The sequence below is a fragment of the Elephas maximus genome, chromosome 2 (assembly GCF_024166365.1).
Source record: "Elephas maximus indicus isolate mEleMax1 chromosome 2, mEleMax1 primary haplotype, whole genome shotgun sequence".
In the NCBI taxonomy this organism is placed as follows: domain Eukaryota; kingdom Metazoa; phylum Chordata; class Mammalia; order Proboscidea; family Elephantidae; genus Elephas; species Elephas maximus.
The window spans coordinates 122,340,251-122,356,443 of record NC_064820.1 but is presented as its reverse complement, the minus strand read 5'-3'; the positions used below and the strand labels follow the sequence as shown (position 1 = coordinate 122,356,443).

Below are 16,193 nucleotides of genomic sequence, written 5' to 3'. Positions count from 1 at the left end.
TTCTTAGATTTTTGCTTGATCATTGGTTAAGAGTGACATTTAGTAACTCTCGGTAAAACTGCAGTTTAGTGTCCAGATTCAGACATTAGAAACTTTAAAGAGGTAATCCTATTCTCAAAGAGCTCTGGTTTTACCATAAGCTGCAAAATTCAGGCATGGGTCGACCAGTAAAAGCCATTAGGGTGGTTGCCAGCGCTCACTGTGAGTGTTAAAGACTCCTGTGACAGGATTAGGTAGTCCCGAGACAAGCTAGAGCACCAGGCTGCCTGCTACCCATAAGCTAACTCAGGTACGTGTTGGTCTAAGCGAAACACTGCTCAAATCCAACGGTGTTCCTCATTAGGGTTCTTTTTGTGACTCAGAGAAAACCTGGGAAATAAAAAAATAAAAAAAAATTTTTTTTGTATAGTGCTGTTTTTTGAAATTCGCAGGGGGAGGTGGAAGCTCCTGACCTGTTTTGCCAAATTCGCAGGGAAAAGTGGCAGCTCCTGATCTGTTTTATGAAATTTGCAGAGAAGTTGTAGCACCCTACCTGTTTCATGATATACTTTCTCAATAAACAATCACAATAAAATCATCGGTAGCTCCTTTAAAATACTTTCCAAATCAGAAGAACTAGTATATTTAAGGTCTAAAATAAGAGACTAGGCCTGTAGCCAGCAGAATGAATTAAGTTCAAAATGACGGAAACCAAAAGGTTGAACTTTAGAGCTTAACATCTTTGATAAATGTACTGAGACACTGGTTTCAGGTTCATATTTAAAAACACTATGAACTGAATATACTAGAAGTAATTTGGAGTTTCAGCGACCACTTTGAGAAAAATGAGCTTTCATTTGTGTTGTCTTTTCCTCTCCGGGGAACTTCTGCTTGATGCTCAGGTTTTGTTTCCTCCATCTGAGGCTCTGGCAAGGTAGTTTTATCTAGAACCAGTTTTATCCATTGAATTTAGTCAATTTTACCAAATACTGCTGTATACACTTTAAAGAAACTAGAATCCCCATATCCTTGTTTTGTGTGATATTGTTCAGTGAGTTTATGTGATCTGTCTCCTTTTGTTCTGAGAGCTTGCTTTTGGTCCAGAGCATTGTGTCTTAACTTTCTGGCTTGTATCAGATTAGAGGCTATGGCTGACAGCTATTGACTTTGTAAGGGCTGACAAACAAGAAACTCTGCCATACCCACTGAAGATATTTTTTAGTTGTTTTTCAGCTTCTAAACCCCTGGAAGATCCTCGCCTGGGTGTTAGAGACTGATGGCTCAAACAGGCTAAGACCAGTTGCGGTGAAGTGTTATCCGTTCTTAAGATGACCTATCCGGAACAAAAGTGTCATTAAAAGACTAGAAGGAACCAAAGTGTTACAGTACAAAACTGAGGGAAAGCATTCAGAGAAGCAAGCGGTCCGATACCAGCATCCGGCCCAGAGATCTTCCCCTGCCCAGCTGTTATTATGCATATGATTCTCCAGAAATTGAATGAATTTATAACTTCCTTATTCTGCTGCCCCATAAATGTGTAGTATACCCCTTGACTGGGGAGCCTGATCTGAGAAAATTTTCCTGGCTCTTTGCTTGCCGACTCACAATAAACATGGCTTTCAATTTCCCAAAGGCTGGTGTCTTGGTCGTTGGTTTCCCTTGCACAAAGGTTAAGGCCCACGTTTGGCTTGCTTACAATTCTGGCGCCCCAGGTGGGACACAGACGGTCTCATTGATCATTTGCCCAGTGCCAGCAGGGCCCTGAGTGGGGGCCACTCGCCTCTCCCTCACCCTCAGTGCATACTTGGATAAGTTTTTGTCCAGGGGATGGGGGTAAGTTCCGGTGCAGCGGGAGGCATCCTCAGCGCAAGGTACAAACTGTTCTCTTTGGGAAACTGAAACAAGCCTAGTCTGGAGATGTCTGACGGGTGAGCAAGTGGGTTTATTACTTGGTAAGAACGGCGCCAGGGTACAGAGGTTGAGGAGTGCCTAAGATACTTCCGCTATTGACTCCAGATCTTACAGCTGATTGACTTTAATACTCCCATCTGGTTCAGGTTCTGGTCTAGTAAGAATTTGAAATTGTGAGTCCATCTTGGGGTCTATTTTGTGTCTGTCTATCCATTTATCTGTATTCTGTGCATTTAAAGAGATACAGGGAGCCAACCATTGATCCCCATGTGTTCCGCCTTAGGATGCCTTCTTAGGAACTGGAAACGGGAGGAAGATGTCCTCCTGAGCAGTGAGAGGAACCTCTCCTAGATCTGTTACCTCCACCTTTTGTTCCTGGGCCATCCACAGCAGGCCCACAGGCACCCTCGCAAGTGTTCGTACCCTCAGGTGGTCTTCCAGTGTCTCCTCCAGCATCCTCACCACCAACGCCCTCAGGGCCAGCCCCCCAGGCTGCTGCTCCGGTGCCTTCCTCACTGGTTCAGGCTGGCGCTGTAGCAGAACCTTGTCCTCTTTATCCAAACTTGCAAAAAATGGTCTTCCCACCTCACACCTGGAGCAGTGTGCAATTCGGTCAGGGTGCACTGAGTCCAGAGCCAGGGCAAGGGCACTTCCCGCTCAGAGAGGTTCCAACTGGAATTAATGACCAAGGTGCACCTCGAGGCTTTGGGTGCACACTCCTTTCATCTTAACTGACCTCTTCAAATGGAAAAGGTCAATGCCAGAATATAGGGAGGACCCATGTTAGATGGCAGAATCTTTCCAGAGCACATTTGATACCCACCAACCTACCCAGGTAGATGTTCAGATACGCCTCCAGGGCTCGTTAATGGATTAGGAACATAGAATGGTTCCTGAAAAGGCAAGGCAAGAGGCTGATAGGCTCCATGAAGCAGGGGGAAACCCTGCTAGGAGACCCACTGATTTGGCCATGCTCATGGCCAATCCGAAATGAGACTCAAATCAGGTAGAGTGCCAGGTGTACCTGCACCATTATCAAGAATGCATCATAGAGGGGCTAAGGCGAGGATCCCCAAAGCCAAATAATTTAAACAAAATCCAGGCGTTCCATCAGGGATTGGAGGAGAATCCTTCTTTCTTAGAAAGAATGCTAGAAGCGTTCAAGAAGTATGCTCGTGTCAAGCCCGAAGACCCAACTTTCTAAAAGGTGGTTAACCTGACATTTATCTTCCAAAGTGCCCCTCATATCAGCTGTAAACTTCAAAAATTAGAAGGAAGCCTAAAAATGACTACTTCTCAGTTGGTCAAGGCTACTTTCAGAATTTACAACAACAGAGACCAGGAGCAGGAAAATAAAAGGCAAAAGGAAATGAAGCAACAAGCAGCCCTGCTCACAGCAGCTTGGGCAGGACCCCAGGGAGCTGTATGCATCGAGGAAAGGTAAGTTCCCCAGGCCCTCATCCACCAGCCCCCAAGAAGGGAGGACCGAAGCACCCAGCAAAGCTGGGACCTCAGCAGTGTGCCCGCTGCAAATGGAAAGGCCACTGGAAGCATAAATGTCCAAGCTGACCCAAGCAAGGAGCGTGCGGGTAGGGGTGGGGCCTCCCCAAGTGAGGGCTCCAGGTGCTCTAGACCAGTGAAAGTGACCAGGAACGACGAGGCCCCGGGGCTCCACCACCAGCTGGGGCCATCCCCATCTCCCATGAGGAGCACTGGGTACAAATGAAAGTGTGAAACCAGCTAATGGACTTTTTATTTGACACAGGGGCCATGTATTCAGTTTTAAATGTGCAGAATGGCCCCTTGTCTTCAAAATCCCTAGCAGTGACTGGTGTTTCTGGGCAAACTATCCGTAAGAATTTTCTTCAACCTTTTGACCTTTTCGTGCATGAGAGACAAGGATTAGGACTGGGTGTCCTCACCCAACAACTTGGGCCCTGGAGAAGACCAGTAGCCTACTTCTCCAAAGAATTAGACCCCCATAGCCAAAGGACGGCCCCCTTGTATCTGCGCAGTGGCTGAGGCCGAGTTTACTCTTGGACAACCCACCATGCCCACTTCACATTATGTTATTACAGTTCTACAAAAGAAAGGAGGACACTGGCTTACCACAGGAAGACTAGGAAAATACCAGGCAGTGCTCCCAGATAACCCAAAGGTCCAACTGAAGGCTGTCTGTACCCTAAACCCAGCAACCCTCCTTCCAGAAATGAAGGAGGCAGAACCAGAACACGACTGTATCCCATTCATTGATGAAGTTTTCTCCAGTAGGCCTGATCTACATGATGAATCTCTGTCTAATCCAGATCTTGAGTTATTTACGGATGAGAGCTGCCTCATGGAAGGAGGGATATGGTGAGCCAGTTATGCAGTCGTGACCCTACATAAGACCTAAGGAGCAAAAGCTTCCCCTCCGGGAAACTCAACGCAGAAGGCAAAACTTACTGTGATAACCAGAGCACTGGAAATGAGTAAGGATAAAGGAGTTAACATTTTTTTACAGATTCTAGGTATGCCTATTCTTTTGTCCATATACATGGAGCCACCTAGAAAGAAAGAGGACTTCTGACCTCAGCCAACAAAGAGATAAAGTACGGGCTTTACCTTGTCTCAACCAGGCCCTTAACGCTGGCGAGCGTACCCTTGGTTATACGTCCCCCAGTTCAGCTTCTGTTCAAGTTTTCAATGCATTCCCTAAGCATAGTAAACGAGCTGTAGAGCTCATCATAGCTGGGACAAGTACAGCAATCAGATTTCTAGCCTCTTTTTTGGGAGGGGTGTTTGCATGCCATGAGGTCATCCTCCAAAACCTAACTTGCTCAACTGAAGTCATTGCAGAGTCAACAGCCAAATTTAGAGGCCCAACAAAAGGGCCTTGACTCTCTACTTAAAGTGGTTTTGGACCACCAAATTGCTGAAATAAAAGTAAAAAGGATATATGAACAGGCCTCCTGGCTACATAAATTTAATCAAAGAAACCCACTGAGCGATGAAATCTGGAAACAAATCAAGCAGGCACTTCCCAGTCTCACCAGGTTTCTCCCTTTTATAGGACCTTTAGTTTCCTTTATCATTTTATTAATTTTTGGCCCATGTTTGTTAAAATTCCTTGTTAATTTTGTCACTCCAATGCTGAAAGCTTCAGGGCTATTCCTTATGGAAATCTCTTAAAGCCACGGTTATATACCCCCCAAACCGCACATTCAGATAAAAGGTCAGAAATCTAAACTTTTTTTTTTAATAATTTTTATTGAGCTTTAAGTGAACGTTTACAAATCAAGTCAGTCTGTCACATATAAGCTTATATACACCTTACTCCATACTCCCACTTACTCTCCCCCAATGAGTCAGCCCTTCCAGTCTCTCCTTTCGTGACAATTTTGCCAGTTTCTAACCCTCTCTACCCTCCTATCTCCCCTCTAGACAGGAGATGCCAACACAGTCTCAAGTGTCCACCTGATACAAGTAGCTCACTCTTCATCAGCATCTCTCTCCAACCCATTGTCCAGTCCCTTCCATGTCTGATGAGTTGTCTTCGGGAATGGTTCCTGTCCCGGGACAACAGAAGGTTTGGGGACCATGACCACCAGGATTCCTCTAGTCTCAGTCAGACCATTAAGTCTGGTCTTTTTATGAGAATTTGGGGTCTGCATCCCACTGTTCTCCTGCTCCCTCAGGGGTTCCCTGTCAGGGCAGTCATCAGTTGTGGCCAGGCACCATCTAGTTCTCCTGGTCTCAGGATGATGTAAGTCTCTGGTTCATGTGGCCCTTTCTATCTCTTGGGCTCATAGTTATCGTGTGACCTTGGTGTTCTTCACTCTCCTTTGATCCAGGTGGGTTGAGACCAATTGATGCATCTTAGATGGCCGCTTGTTAGCATTTAAGACTCCAGACTCCACATTTCAAAGTGGGATGCAGAATGTTTTCAAAATAGTATTATTTTGCCAATTGACTTAGAAGTCCCCTTAAGCCATAGTCCCCAAACCCCCGCCCTTGCTTCGCTGACCTTTGAAGCATTCAGTTTATCCTGGAAACTTCTTTGATTTTGGTCCAGTCCAGTTGAGCTGACCTTCCCTGTATTGAGCATTGTCCTTCCCTTCACCTAAAGTAGTTCTTATCTACTAACTAATCAGTAAATAACCCTCTCCCACCCTCCCTCCCTCCCCCCGCCCCCGTAACCACAAAAGTATGTGTTCTTCTCAGTTTATACTATTTCTCAAGATCTTATAATAGTGGTCTTATACAATATTTGTCCTTTTGCCTCTGACTAATTTCACTCAGCATAATGCCTTCCAGGTTCCTCCATCTTATGAAATGTTTCACAGATTCCTCACTGTTCTTTATCGATGCGTAGTATTCCATTGTGTGAATATACCACAATTTATTTAACCATTCATCCGTTGATGGACACTTTGGTTGCTTCCAGCTTTTTGCTATTGTAAACAGAGCTGCAATAAACATGGGTGTGCATATATCTGTTCGTGTGAAGGCTCTTATTTCTCTAGGGTATATTCCGAGGACTGAGATTTCTGGGTTGTATGGTAGTTCTACAGGAATCTAAACTTATGCCAAACTTTTTACTTGGCTCTGCCCCTCCTCAGCAGAAAGCACCCAAGGGCAGTCATTGGTGCCTTTCCCATGATTGGCAAATCAGAGGAGAGAATTTTAAGGGTGACTAACAAGAAACTCTGCCATGCCCACTAAAGATATTTTCTAGTTATTTTTCAGCTTCTAACCTCCTGGAAAATCCCCAGCTGGGTGTTAGAGACTGGTGGCTTGAAGAGGTTAAGGCCAGCTGTGGCCCGCAACGCATGTGCAGGGAAGCTTTGCACATTCTCGAGATAATCTATCTGGAACGAAAGTGCCATTAAAAGACTAAATAAGTGTCATTAAAAGGAACCAAAGTACTGCAGTAGAAAACGTTCAGAAGCAAGTGGTCCGACACCAGCAACCAGCCCAGAGATCTTGCCCCACCCCACTGTCACTATGCATATGATTCCCCAGAAATCTAATGAATTGTACAACTTCGTTATTCTACCGCCCCATAAATGTGTAGTATACCGCTTGAGTGTAGAGCCTCATCTGAGAAAATTTTTCCCGGCTCCTTGCTTGCTGGCTCACAATAAAAATTGCTTTTGATTTCCCAAAGGCTGGTGTCTTGGTCACTGGCTTTCCGTGCACACTGGGCAAGGCCCACATTTGGCCCGCTTACAGTTTTGTAAGGCTGTCTTAGAACCTCAGTTCTTTCTTCATCCAGAAAAACTGTGTTTTGTGTCTGTCTTATGATTTGGACTTTTAGTAGCTACTTTGAATGGCTTTAGAAAAAAAAAAAAAGCTAAGATTTTTACGTTTAAGATCTTTGGTTAAATAACTTAAGCATTGTTTCTTTGTAACCTGTAATAAACTCCTGACAACCCTGAAACTTCATGGAAAGCCACAAAAAATTTTTTTATACAGGAAAAGTGTTAAAAAGCTTTATTTATTACGTTATAAATTACATGGAACAGGCTGTCAAAATCAAGAGAAGTGCTTGATTCTGTTTGGGTTAAAATTTATGTTAGGATTTCCTCTTACGTTTTTGCCTAATATTAGACAACAAATGCATAATATTACATCATAACTTTATTATTATTTAATTTTTAACTTGGTCATCGATGCAGTGGTTAAGAGTTTGGCTGCTAACCAAAAGGTAGGCAGTTCAAATCCACCAGCCACTCTTTGGAAACCTTCGGGGCAGTTCTACTCAGTCCTATATGGTTGCTATGAGTTGAAATCGATTTGACACCAATGGGTTTATTTATTTATTTTTTGGTTTAGCATCATCAAAGCCAATGGTTTGACTGTGGAATTCAAACCATTTACCTAGGAAGTTTTTTTTTTTTTAATTACTGTTCAGGTATTTAGAGACTTGATAATCTTGGTATATTCTTGATAAGTCCCGACTATATGGTATTATGTCTCAAGATTATTATGTATTATATCTGAAGCACTTTGAAAATAAGGTTAATCATTGTATTTAGAAACATTTTTGTCTGAGTTTTTTTTTTTTTTTTTTAAATCTGATTTTATTTGCCCTTTATGTTATGCTTGTAATTAATTTCTATCAGGTCTTTCACTATTAAGAGTAATACCCTTTTGCTCTGGGCATTGTGCTTTTTTGAAGAATTCAGTCTGTTCTGAGAAACTGACTCCAAAGATCAGAGTGAGAGTTATATTCAGGGTAAATCAGTAATTAGTTTAATTAGTCTACAAGACAGTGTTGTATATACCCATCTAAAGTTTGTAATCAAACTGTTACCCCCTTACTATACAGGAATTTTTGTATCTTAAAGAAACCAGGTTCTCAGAGGAGATAGATTTCATGGTGCAGACTCCATTTTATCTTCTGAGAAAGTGACCCATGGTTAATAGGCAAACCAAGGAGGAGCAGCTTACACTTGGGAAGAACACTTAGTATGTTTTAAATAGATTAGCTGAAGACCTCCAACAGGAGAGGTCCATCCTGTATTAAGTTGATAATCATTAATTCTCTAATGGTAACTTGGCTGTCACATATAAGTTTTTCTATACCTTCTCTTTTCTCTAGGCCTTAAAGTGACATCTTTGCTTTTTAACACTTGGAAGAGGTCTTTAGCAGCAGATTTACCCAATGAAAGGCATCATTTGATTTCTTGATGCTGCTTCCATGGGCAGTCATTATGAATCCAAGTAAAATAAAATTCCTAACAACTTCAAGCTTTTCTCCCTTTATCATCATGTTGCTTACTGGTCCAGTTGTGAGGATTTTTTTTTTTTTTTTTTATGTTGAGTTGTAATCAATACTGAAGGCTGTAGTCTTTGACCTTCATTAATAAATGTTTCAAGTTCTCTTCACTTTCAGCAATCAAGGTTGTGTCACCTGCATATTGCAGGTTGTTAATAACTCTTCCTCCGATCTTGATGCCCTTGTTCTTATGCATATAGTCCAGCTTCTCAGATTATCTGCTCAGCATACAGACTGAATAAGTATGGTGAAAGGATACAACCCTGATGCTCACCTTTCCTGACTTTAAACCATGCAGTTTCCCTTTGTTCTGAACAACTGCCTCTTGGTCTATGTATGGGTTCCTCGTGAGCACAATTAAGTGTTCTGGAATTCCCAATATTTGCAATGTTATCCATAATTTGTTATGATCCACACAATCGAATGTCTCTGCATAGTCAACAAAACACAGATAAACATCTTTTTGGTATTGTCTGCTTTTAGCCAAGATCCATCTGACATCAGCAATGATATTCCTTGTTCCACGTCCTCTTCTGAATCCAGTTTGAATTTCTAGTAGTTCCTTGTTGATGCAGAGCTGCAACTGCTTTTCCATGATCCTCAGCAAAATTTTACTTGTGTGTGATATCTATGACATTATTTGATAATTTCCACATTCTGTTGGAAAGGATCACCCATCTTTGGAAGGGGCACAAACATGGATCTCTTCCAGTTGGTTGGCCATGTAGTTGTCTTCTAAATTTCTTGGCACAGACAAGTGAGATCTTCCAGCACTGCATCTGTTTGCTGAAACATCTAAACTGGTATCTCGTCAAATCCTAGAGCCTTCATTTTTGCCAGTGTCTTCAGTGCAGCTTGGACTTCTTCCTTCAGTATTACCAGTTCTTGATCACACACTGCCTCCTGAAATGGCTGAATGTAGACCAACTCTTTTTGGTACAGTGACTCTGTGTATTCCTTTCATCTCCTTTTGATGTTTCCTGTGTCGTTTAATATTTTTCCTGTAGAATCCTTCAAAATTGCAACTCAAGGCGTGAATTTTTTCTTCAGTTCTTTCAGTTGACAAATGCCAAGCGTGTTCTTCCCATCTGGTTTTATAACTCCAGGTCTTTGCACGTTGCATTATAATACTTTACTTTGTTTTCTCAAGGTGCCCTTGGAAATCTTCTGTTCAGCTCTTTTATTTCATCATTTCTTCCCTTTGCTTTAGCTACTCGATGTTTAAAAGCAAGTTTTAGAGTCTCTTCTGACATCCATTTTGGTCTTTTCTTTCCTGTCTTTTTAGTGACCTCTTGCTTTCTTCATGTATGATGATCTTCCTTGTAGGCATATATATACTACCCTATCCCTCACAGTGTTGTACATCAGGACAGATCTTGAAACGTTCTTTTTGACAATGAGCGCAATGCCATTCCTGTTCAATTTGACATTCCCGGCATAGTAGACCATATGATTATCCAATTCAGAATGGCCAATACCAGTTCATTTCAGCTCTCTAATGCCTACGATATTGACGTTTATGTGTTCCATTTCAGTTTTGATGATTTTCAATTTTCCTAGATACATACTTCGTACATTTCACATTCCTGTCTGCAGCTGTTTCTTCTCATTTTGAGTCATGCCACATCAGCAAATGAAGGTCCCGAAAGCTTGACTCCATCCACGCCGTTACGACTGACTCTACTTTGAGGAGGCAGTTCTTCCCTAGTTGTATTTTGAGTGCCTTCCAACCTGAGGGGCTCATCTTTTGGCACCATATCAGTCAATGTTCTGCTGCTATCCATAACGTTTTCACCGGCTAATTTTTTTCAGAAGTAGACCTCCAGGACCTTCTCACTAGTCTGCCTTAGTCTGGAAGCTCAGCTGAAACCTGTCCATCATGGGTGACCCTGCTGGTATTTGAATACTGGTAGTGTAACTTTTAGCATCATGGCAACACGCAAGGCACCACAGTACAACAAACGGACAGACGTGTGGGATATATAATCATACACTGTGTTAAAAAAATCAATTGAGATTGTTGCAATATTAGAAAATTATTTCTCAGAGACAAAAATGTGTTGTGGTCATATCAGTAAAAAGAAAATGTTATTAATTACAAGAGTGTCTTTTCAGGGGGATTGCTACTTGACCCATTTTTCTCAATATATCGTATTGTTGTTAGGTCTGAACTGATTCTGACTCATAGTGACCCCATGTGACAGAGTAGAACACTGCCCCATAGGATTTTCTAGGCTGAAATGTTCATAGGAGCAGATCACCAGGTCTTCTTCCTACAGTCTCTGGGTGGGTTTGAACTGCCAACCTTCCAGGTAGCAGGCAAGCACTTAAACATTGTGCCACCAGGGCTCCTCAGTATATCATTAGTTATATATAAAACCACAGCTAATTTCCACTGATTTTTGGTTAAACATCCCCTTCAGGTGGTGTAAGATTCTTTTCATTACCAGACATGAGAATACTTGATCGTTAAATCTTCGAAATAAACTATGAAATGTGTTGATCTGAATTTTTATGTATCATTTTTCCTTTTTTTTAAGACTCTGAAGATATGTGTATATGATTTTATAATTTACAAAGCCATTTATAAGTATTGCATTTTGTCAAAATACAATAAAATTATAAATGCTTCATCAATAATTTCCCTAGAGATAGTTTTTCCTATACCATGTCATTTCACAATTTAAATGCTTCACATATCTGTATCACCATATTTACCTATGCAACATTTGAAAGTCAATGAAGTTGAGTTCTAGACATGGTGTAAAAAGTACAGTACACCATTTTGTTTTTAAGTTTAGCTAAAATTTCTGCCTTTATCTGATTCCAAGTCACATAAATCTCATACAATCTATTTTATGGTATTTTTATTACAGAAAATTTCAGACATATACATAAGTATAGAGACTATTATAACAAAACCCCACATACCCTGACATCCAGATTCAACAATTATCAATTTATAGTCAATCTTGTTTCATCTATACTCATACCCACTTCCTCCACCCCACCCACCGGTTCCACTCCAGATTATTTTGAAAACAAATCTCAGATATATTGTTTTCCTGTAAATACTTTAGTGTATATACCTAAACAGGAATTCTTTCCAAACACTACCACGTGCCATCATTATACCTAAAAACATAACATTTCCTTGTTATCGTCAAATAGTCATTGCTCACATTTCACTGTTTTTCTTATATTTTCCAGACTGCAGCACACACATACAAATATCTTACAGTTTGTTTTCACTGATCCTATACAATCGACAGCAAAGTTTTATTCTCTTTTGCCACTAGATGGTAGTACTGCATAAATTTATGGCATTCTTTTAAACAATCTGGTTGGCAGAGTTACACTTCATCTTTCTTTAGAATAAATAATTAGGAAATAATCAGGGTAAATAATTAGGCCAATAATTAGGAAACATGATTCAGACTATATAATACATTCCAAAGTCTAGTAAGTGATTCTGGGGGAATCTAACCATCGTTTTTCATTAACTTGAACGTAGGAAGTGCCAATGGTTCCAAGTATCTTTTTACAAATCAAGACTCTAAGACAAAATATGCAAAATAGCTTAGGGAAGAGATACATAAATAATTCATTATAAGGTTGTAATTACTATGATACCATATGATCCAATCCTAAAAAAACACATGAGTGAATTTGCAAAGATATTTGCAAAAGCACATGCTGCTAATAATAATCAATTCATGGTTAAATTCAGACATATTTAAAGTACCAATATTCATGGATAAAGGGCAAACCTGATACTCCATTGCAGAAATTTAAGAGTCTGACTTGTATCGTCACTCTAAGAAATACTTCACTTCTACATGGAGATGGATCTAAGGGTTGTTTAAAATGTCTCCCAAAAGTGAATTATGAATTTGCTCAAGTAGTTAAACAAAAACGTAAAAAGAGATTGCACAGTTCTGTACTATAAAACAGACACTTACTATCCAGATAGGCCTGCCAGGATGAGTTATCTGAAAAATGTACAACCAAAGTAGCTGAAAGAGTAGAACTCTTGGGAATTTAAAAATTCTATACCTTTAAACCTTAAAAACACATGCTATATAAAACAATTTTAAATATACAGTAATCAATGTTAAAATGTCAAACTACTCTTATTTAAACTTACTAGGTAACTGACTTGGGTGTTTTTAAGGCCACCCATGGTTTGCAGTAAGAAAAAAAAATGTTTATAGTCTACCTTATATCAAAAATAATTCGAGGTAGGTATCTTGGAGATCCGTCACTGCTGGGACTATTGTACCACAGAAATAGGCAATTAGAATAGAAAAGATTTTTAGATACAGACAGATAAAGAGAAGCCTACAGAATGAGGAAGATCTTGAAATGCATATAGAGCAAAAAGAACTAGAATAGAATAGAAAATGAGTAAGGAATAAGTGTAGTGACCAGACAGGAAGACCAGATCAAGAAGTCAGATGTTATAATAGCCCAGAGACAGAAACAACACAAAGCAGAAGAGTTTTAAAAAAGGAAAGGAGGTAACATTTTTTGTTGATGATCTCCAAGTCTATAAAGTTATTCAACTTAGTGAGAAGAGAATTTGCCTAAGATACTGGAAATTATAACAGGTAAAGTTTTAACCTCAATTATTTTGAAATGAACATATCTTCCCCTCTACAGAATAAATATTTTATAGCTTTTCTTGAATATTATCAGTTTTTCAATGCTATTTGGCAAATCAATTTTAGGATTTGAAGGCACCATGGAAACCATCTAAGCCTGTATTTTCCAAATAAGGCCTGTATTTTCCAACTGAGACAACTTAAGTCCAGAAGGGTTAAACCAAAGGTCATACAGCTCAGGCAAAGTCAGGAAGAGGACCAGGTACTGACTTTTTAGTTCAAGGCTCTTCTCACTAGGCCACGTTAATTCTCTTGATCATCTATCATTACAGCACTTAAGTGGTGACAAGATCTGAGGGAGTTGAAAGGAAAGGCTATATTTAACATTTGGGATATATTCTAAAGCTGTGAGGCTAGTTTCTATGAACTACACAGAGAACCCAACCTCATTACAGTGATGCTAAAGATGGTGTCTTCTTTTTAAGCTTAAAAACAACTAAGAACCAACTAATCACTAGAGTTTTATATCAATTTTCTTCATATGATTCATTAGCTGAATCTAATATACCTTGTTTAGAAACATAAACGTTAACCTTTGCAAGAGTTTATAGATCACTGCCTAACTTTAAACACACTTTTAAGTAATCAAAGTTTCTTGTCGCCAATTTCATAAGAGAGATTTCTGAATAAAAATGGATAAACTACAATTAAAAGTCACAGTCTTGATACCTTCATATTAGATGCCTCAGTTTCCAGTTTTGTAAGATGATTGGAATTATCTTCTAGCTCTTGTCGAAGATTTGAGTTCTCCATCTTCAGTGCCTCAACTTGCTTTAACAACTGATCATATGAAGCTGCAGCCATCCTGGGCTACACTTGGACCTATAAGGTTAAAAAGGATTTTGAAATTCACTACTCAAAAAAATAAACAAACAAAAAATTGTGGCTGCTTATTTACAAAGAAAGGGATAAAAGAAACAAAACCTTTCAGACATTTATTAACAAGAATTGGGTTAAAATGCTAGTTTCAGTCTCAAAATAATATTGTTCAAGTAGCAGAATGTAAGATGATGAAAACCCGGGGTCTTAGTTGAAGACAAGGATTAAATAAAAGAGAACTTCGGCAGTATTTGACTACATTTGCCTTTTTACAGGTAGACGAGATTTCTATCAAGTAAGACTTTTTCAAGATTTCAAAGATATTTTATCCAGTCTTATAGGTAAAACTTAGGAAATGTATTCATTGATGAGAAATTTATTTATACTGGTAAAATTAGTTTATTTCTGAGTTTGCCCAATAGTTTAGACATACCCAGATTTTTTTTTTTCCCAGAAAATGTGTAAGAATCTAGTCATAATACTCTGTGAAACAGAAGTCACAGAATTTTAGAATGAGAACTCAGAGACTAATGAGATTAGGTAGTCCACAACACAAATTTTCATTTAATAAATGACTAGTCTTAAACATTATCCATGTGGAAGCAGATCTGAAGTTTCAAGAAGATCTTATTAAAAGGCAGTCATTTAACAAAATGGACACGAAGGACAGCAAGGCTGAGACTTTGAATCTTTTTGATAGGAGGATGATTAATAAGAATCACTAATACAAAGTTCTATTATATGTATTCAAAAGGATGAATATAATTGGCCATGCTATGGCATATGTGGTCTTAGGACCCACTGTGTTCAGATTGAGACTAAAAGACACTTAAAGAAAATCAATGATTTTAGAAGTAGAGATTGTCAGAGAGAAGCGAAGCAGAGTCTGCCAGTTAAATTACTTGAGTGTGAAAGAAGAGGAAAGAAAAGAAAAATATAGAAGACAGTCAGGTAATAAGAATTCCCTGGGATGAAGAATTAGAGAATGCTTGGAGTTATATCAAGACCAACCAAGTAAGATTCAGAAGACCTAGATTCTCTTTTTAGTTTAATTTAAAATCACTTTGGAATAACTAAAAGTTCTCCCTATTTTAATTGCTAAGAAGTATTACAAAGTTTGTACTGAAGCAATACTTAAAGATTCTGACATTAAAAAAAAAAAAAGCTTTCTGTAATGAAATCCACTATATGAAATAAGGCAGACAGCTTATACCACTGGCTAGTCATGGTAATGTTGGAGTTCAGTAATTGGAAGTGAAATTAAGGGTCATAAAAAATCTAGTCAATTCTCCAATGCCTAGTCAGTGATAAACCTGGTATAACCCAATAAGATCTGAGGAGGAAGGAAAGCCATGGGAGGTTGGGATCACCTACGAAAGTCTTTTATGGCTAAAGAGAATGAGCACTAGCCTAGTACTTGGAGACTTAGGTCTTAATTTCACTTGCTACCTGTTCTCATATAATTCACAGGATCACTGTTAGGATTAAATAAAAGTAGACTTATAAAAAAAACAGTTGCTGTCGAGTTCATTCCGATTCAAAGCAACTCTATGGGACAGAGTAGAACTGCTCCCACAGGATTTCCAAGGATTTGAAACTGACAAATTTTTGGTTAGCAGCCATAGCTTTTAAACACTGCACCAAGAGGTATACAAGTATATTTTGAAAATATTCATGAAACATAACTTCCTAAGAAAGACTTAATGTTGATTTACTATTAAAATTACCACCACCACCACCAGTAGCAATGGACAAGAGGTGAGAAAGTAATTCACCCTCTTGAAGAAGACATAGGAGCAATCTCAAGAATGAGAAGAAATTCATGGAAATGAGCCAGGATTAATAGGACATTTTTCTATTTTATATCATATCCTTAATAAGCAGGTCTTGAAAGCACATTAAAAACCATGGGATGGAGGTGAATATGTGATAGAACTCTAGTAATGCAGGCCTTAAAATGCTTTATTCCAAATGAAATCTTAACAAATACTTTTGCACTGAGCTAAGAGAATAAGAGAAAAGGTAGTAACAGAAAAAAGGGTGGGCACACACATGTA

At 39.3% G+C, this 16,193-nt stretch overlaps 1 protein-coding gene across 5 annotated transcripts in view; it reads right to left on the bottom strand.

The window, feature by feature from the left end:
* APC (APC regulator of WNT signaling pathway) overlaps positions 1-16,193 on the bottom strand; it is a 154,115-nt gene that overhangs the window by 71,209 nt on the left and 66,713 nt on the right. For all 5 annotated transcript variants that reach the window (XM_049872216.1, XM_049872234.1, XM_049872241.1 and 2 more), the window contains exon 2: positions 13,987-14,139. In XM_049872216.1, the coding sequence (XP_049728173.1) occupies positions 13,987-14,121 (135 nt within the window). In that variant the 5' untranslated portion in view covers positions 14,122-14,139. The remainder of the gene's footprint in view (positions 1-13,986; positions 14,140-16,193) is intronic.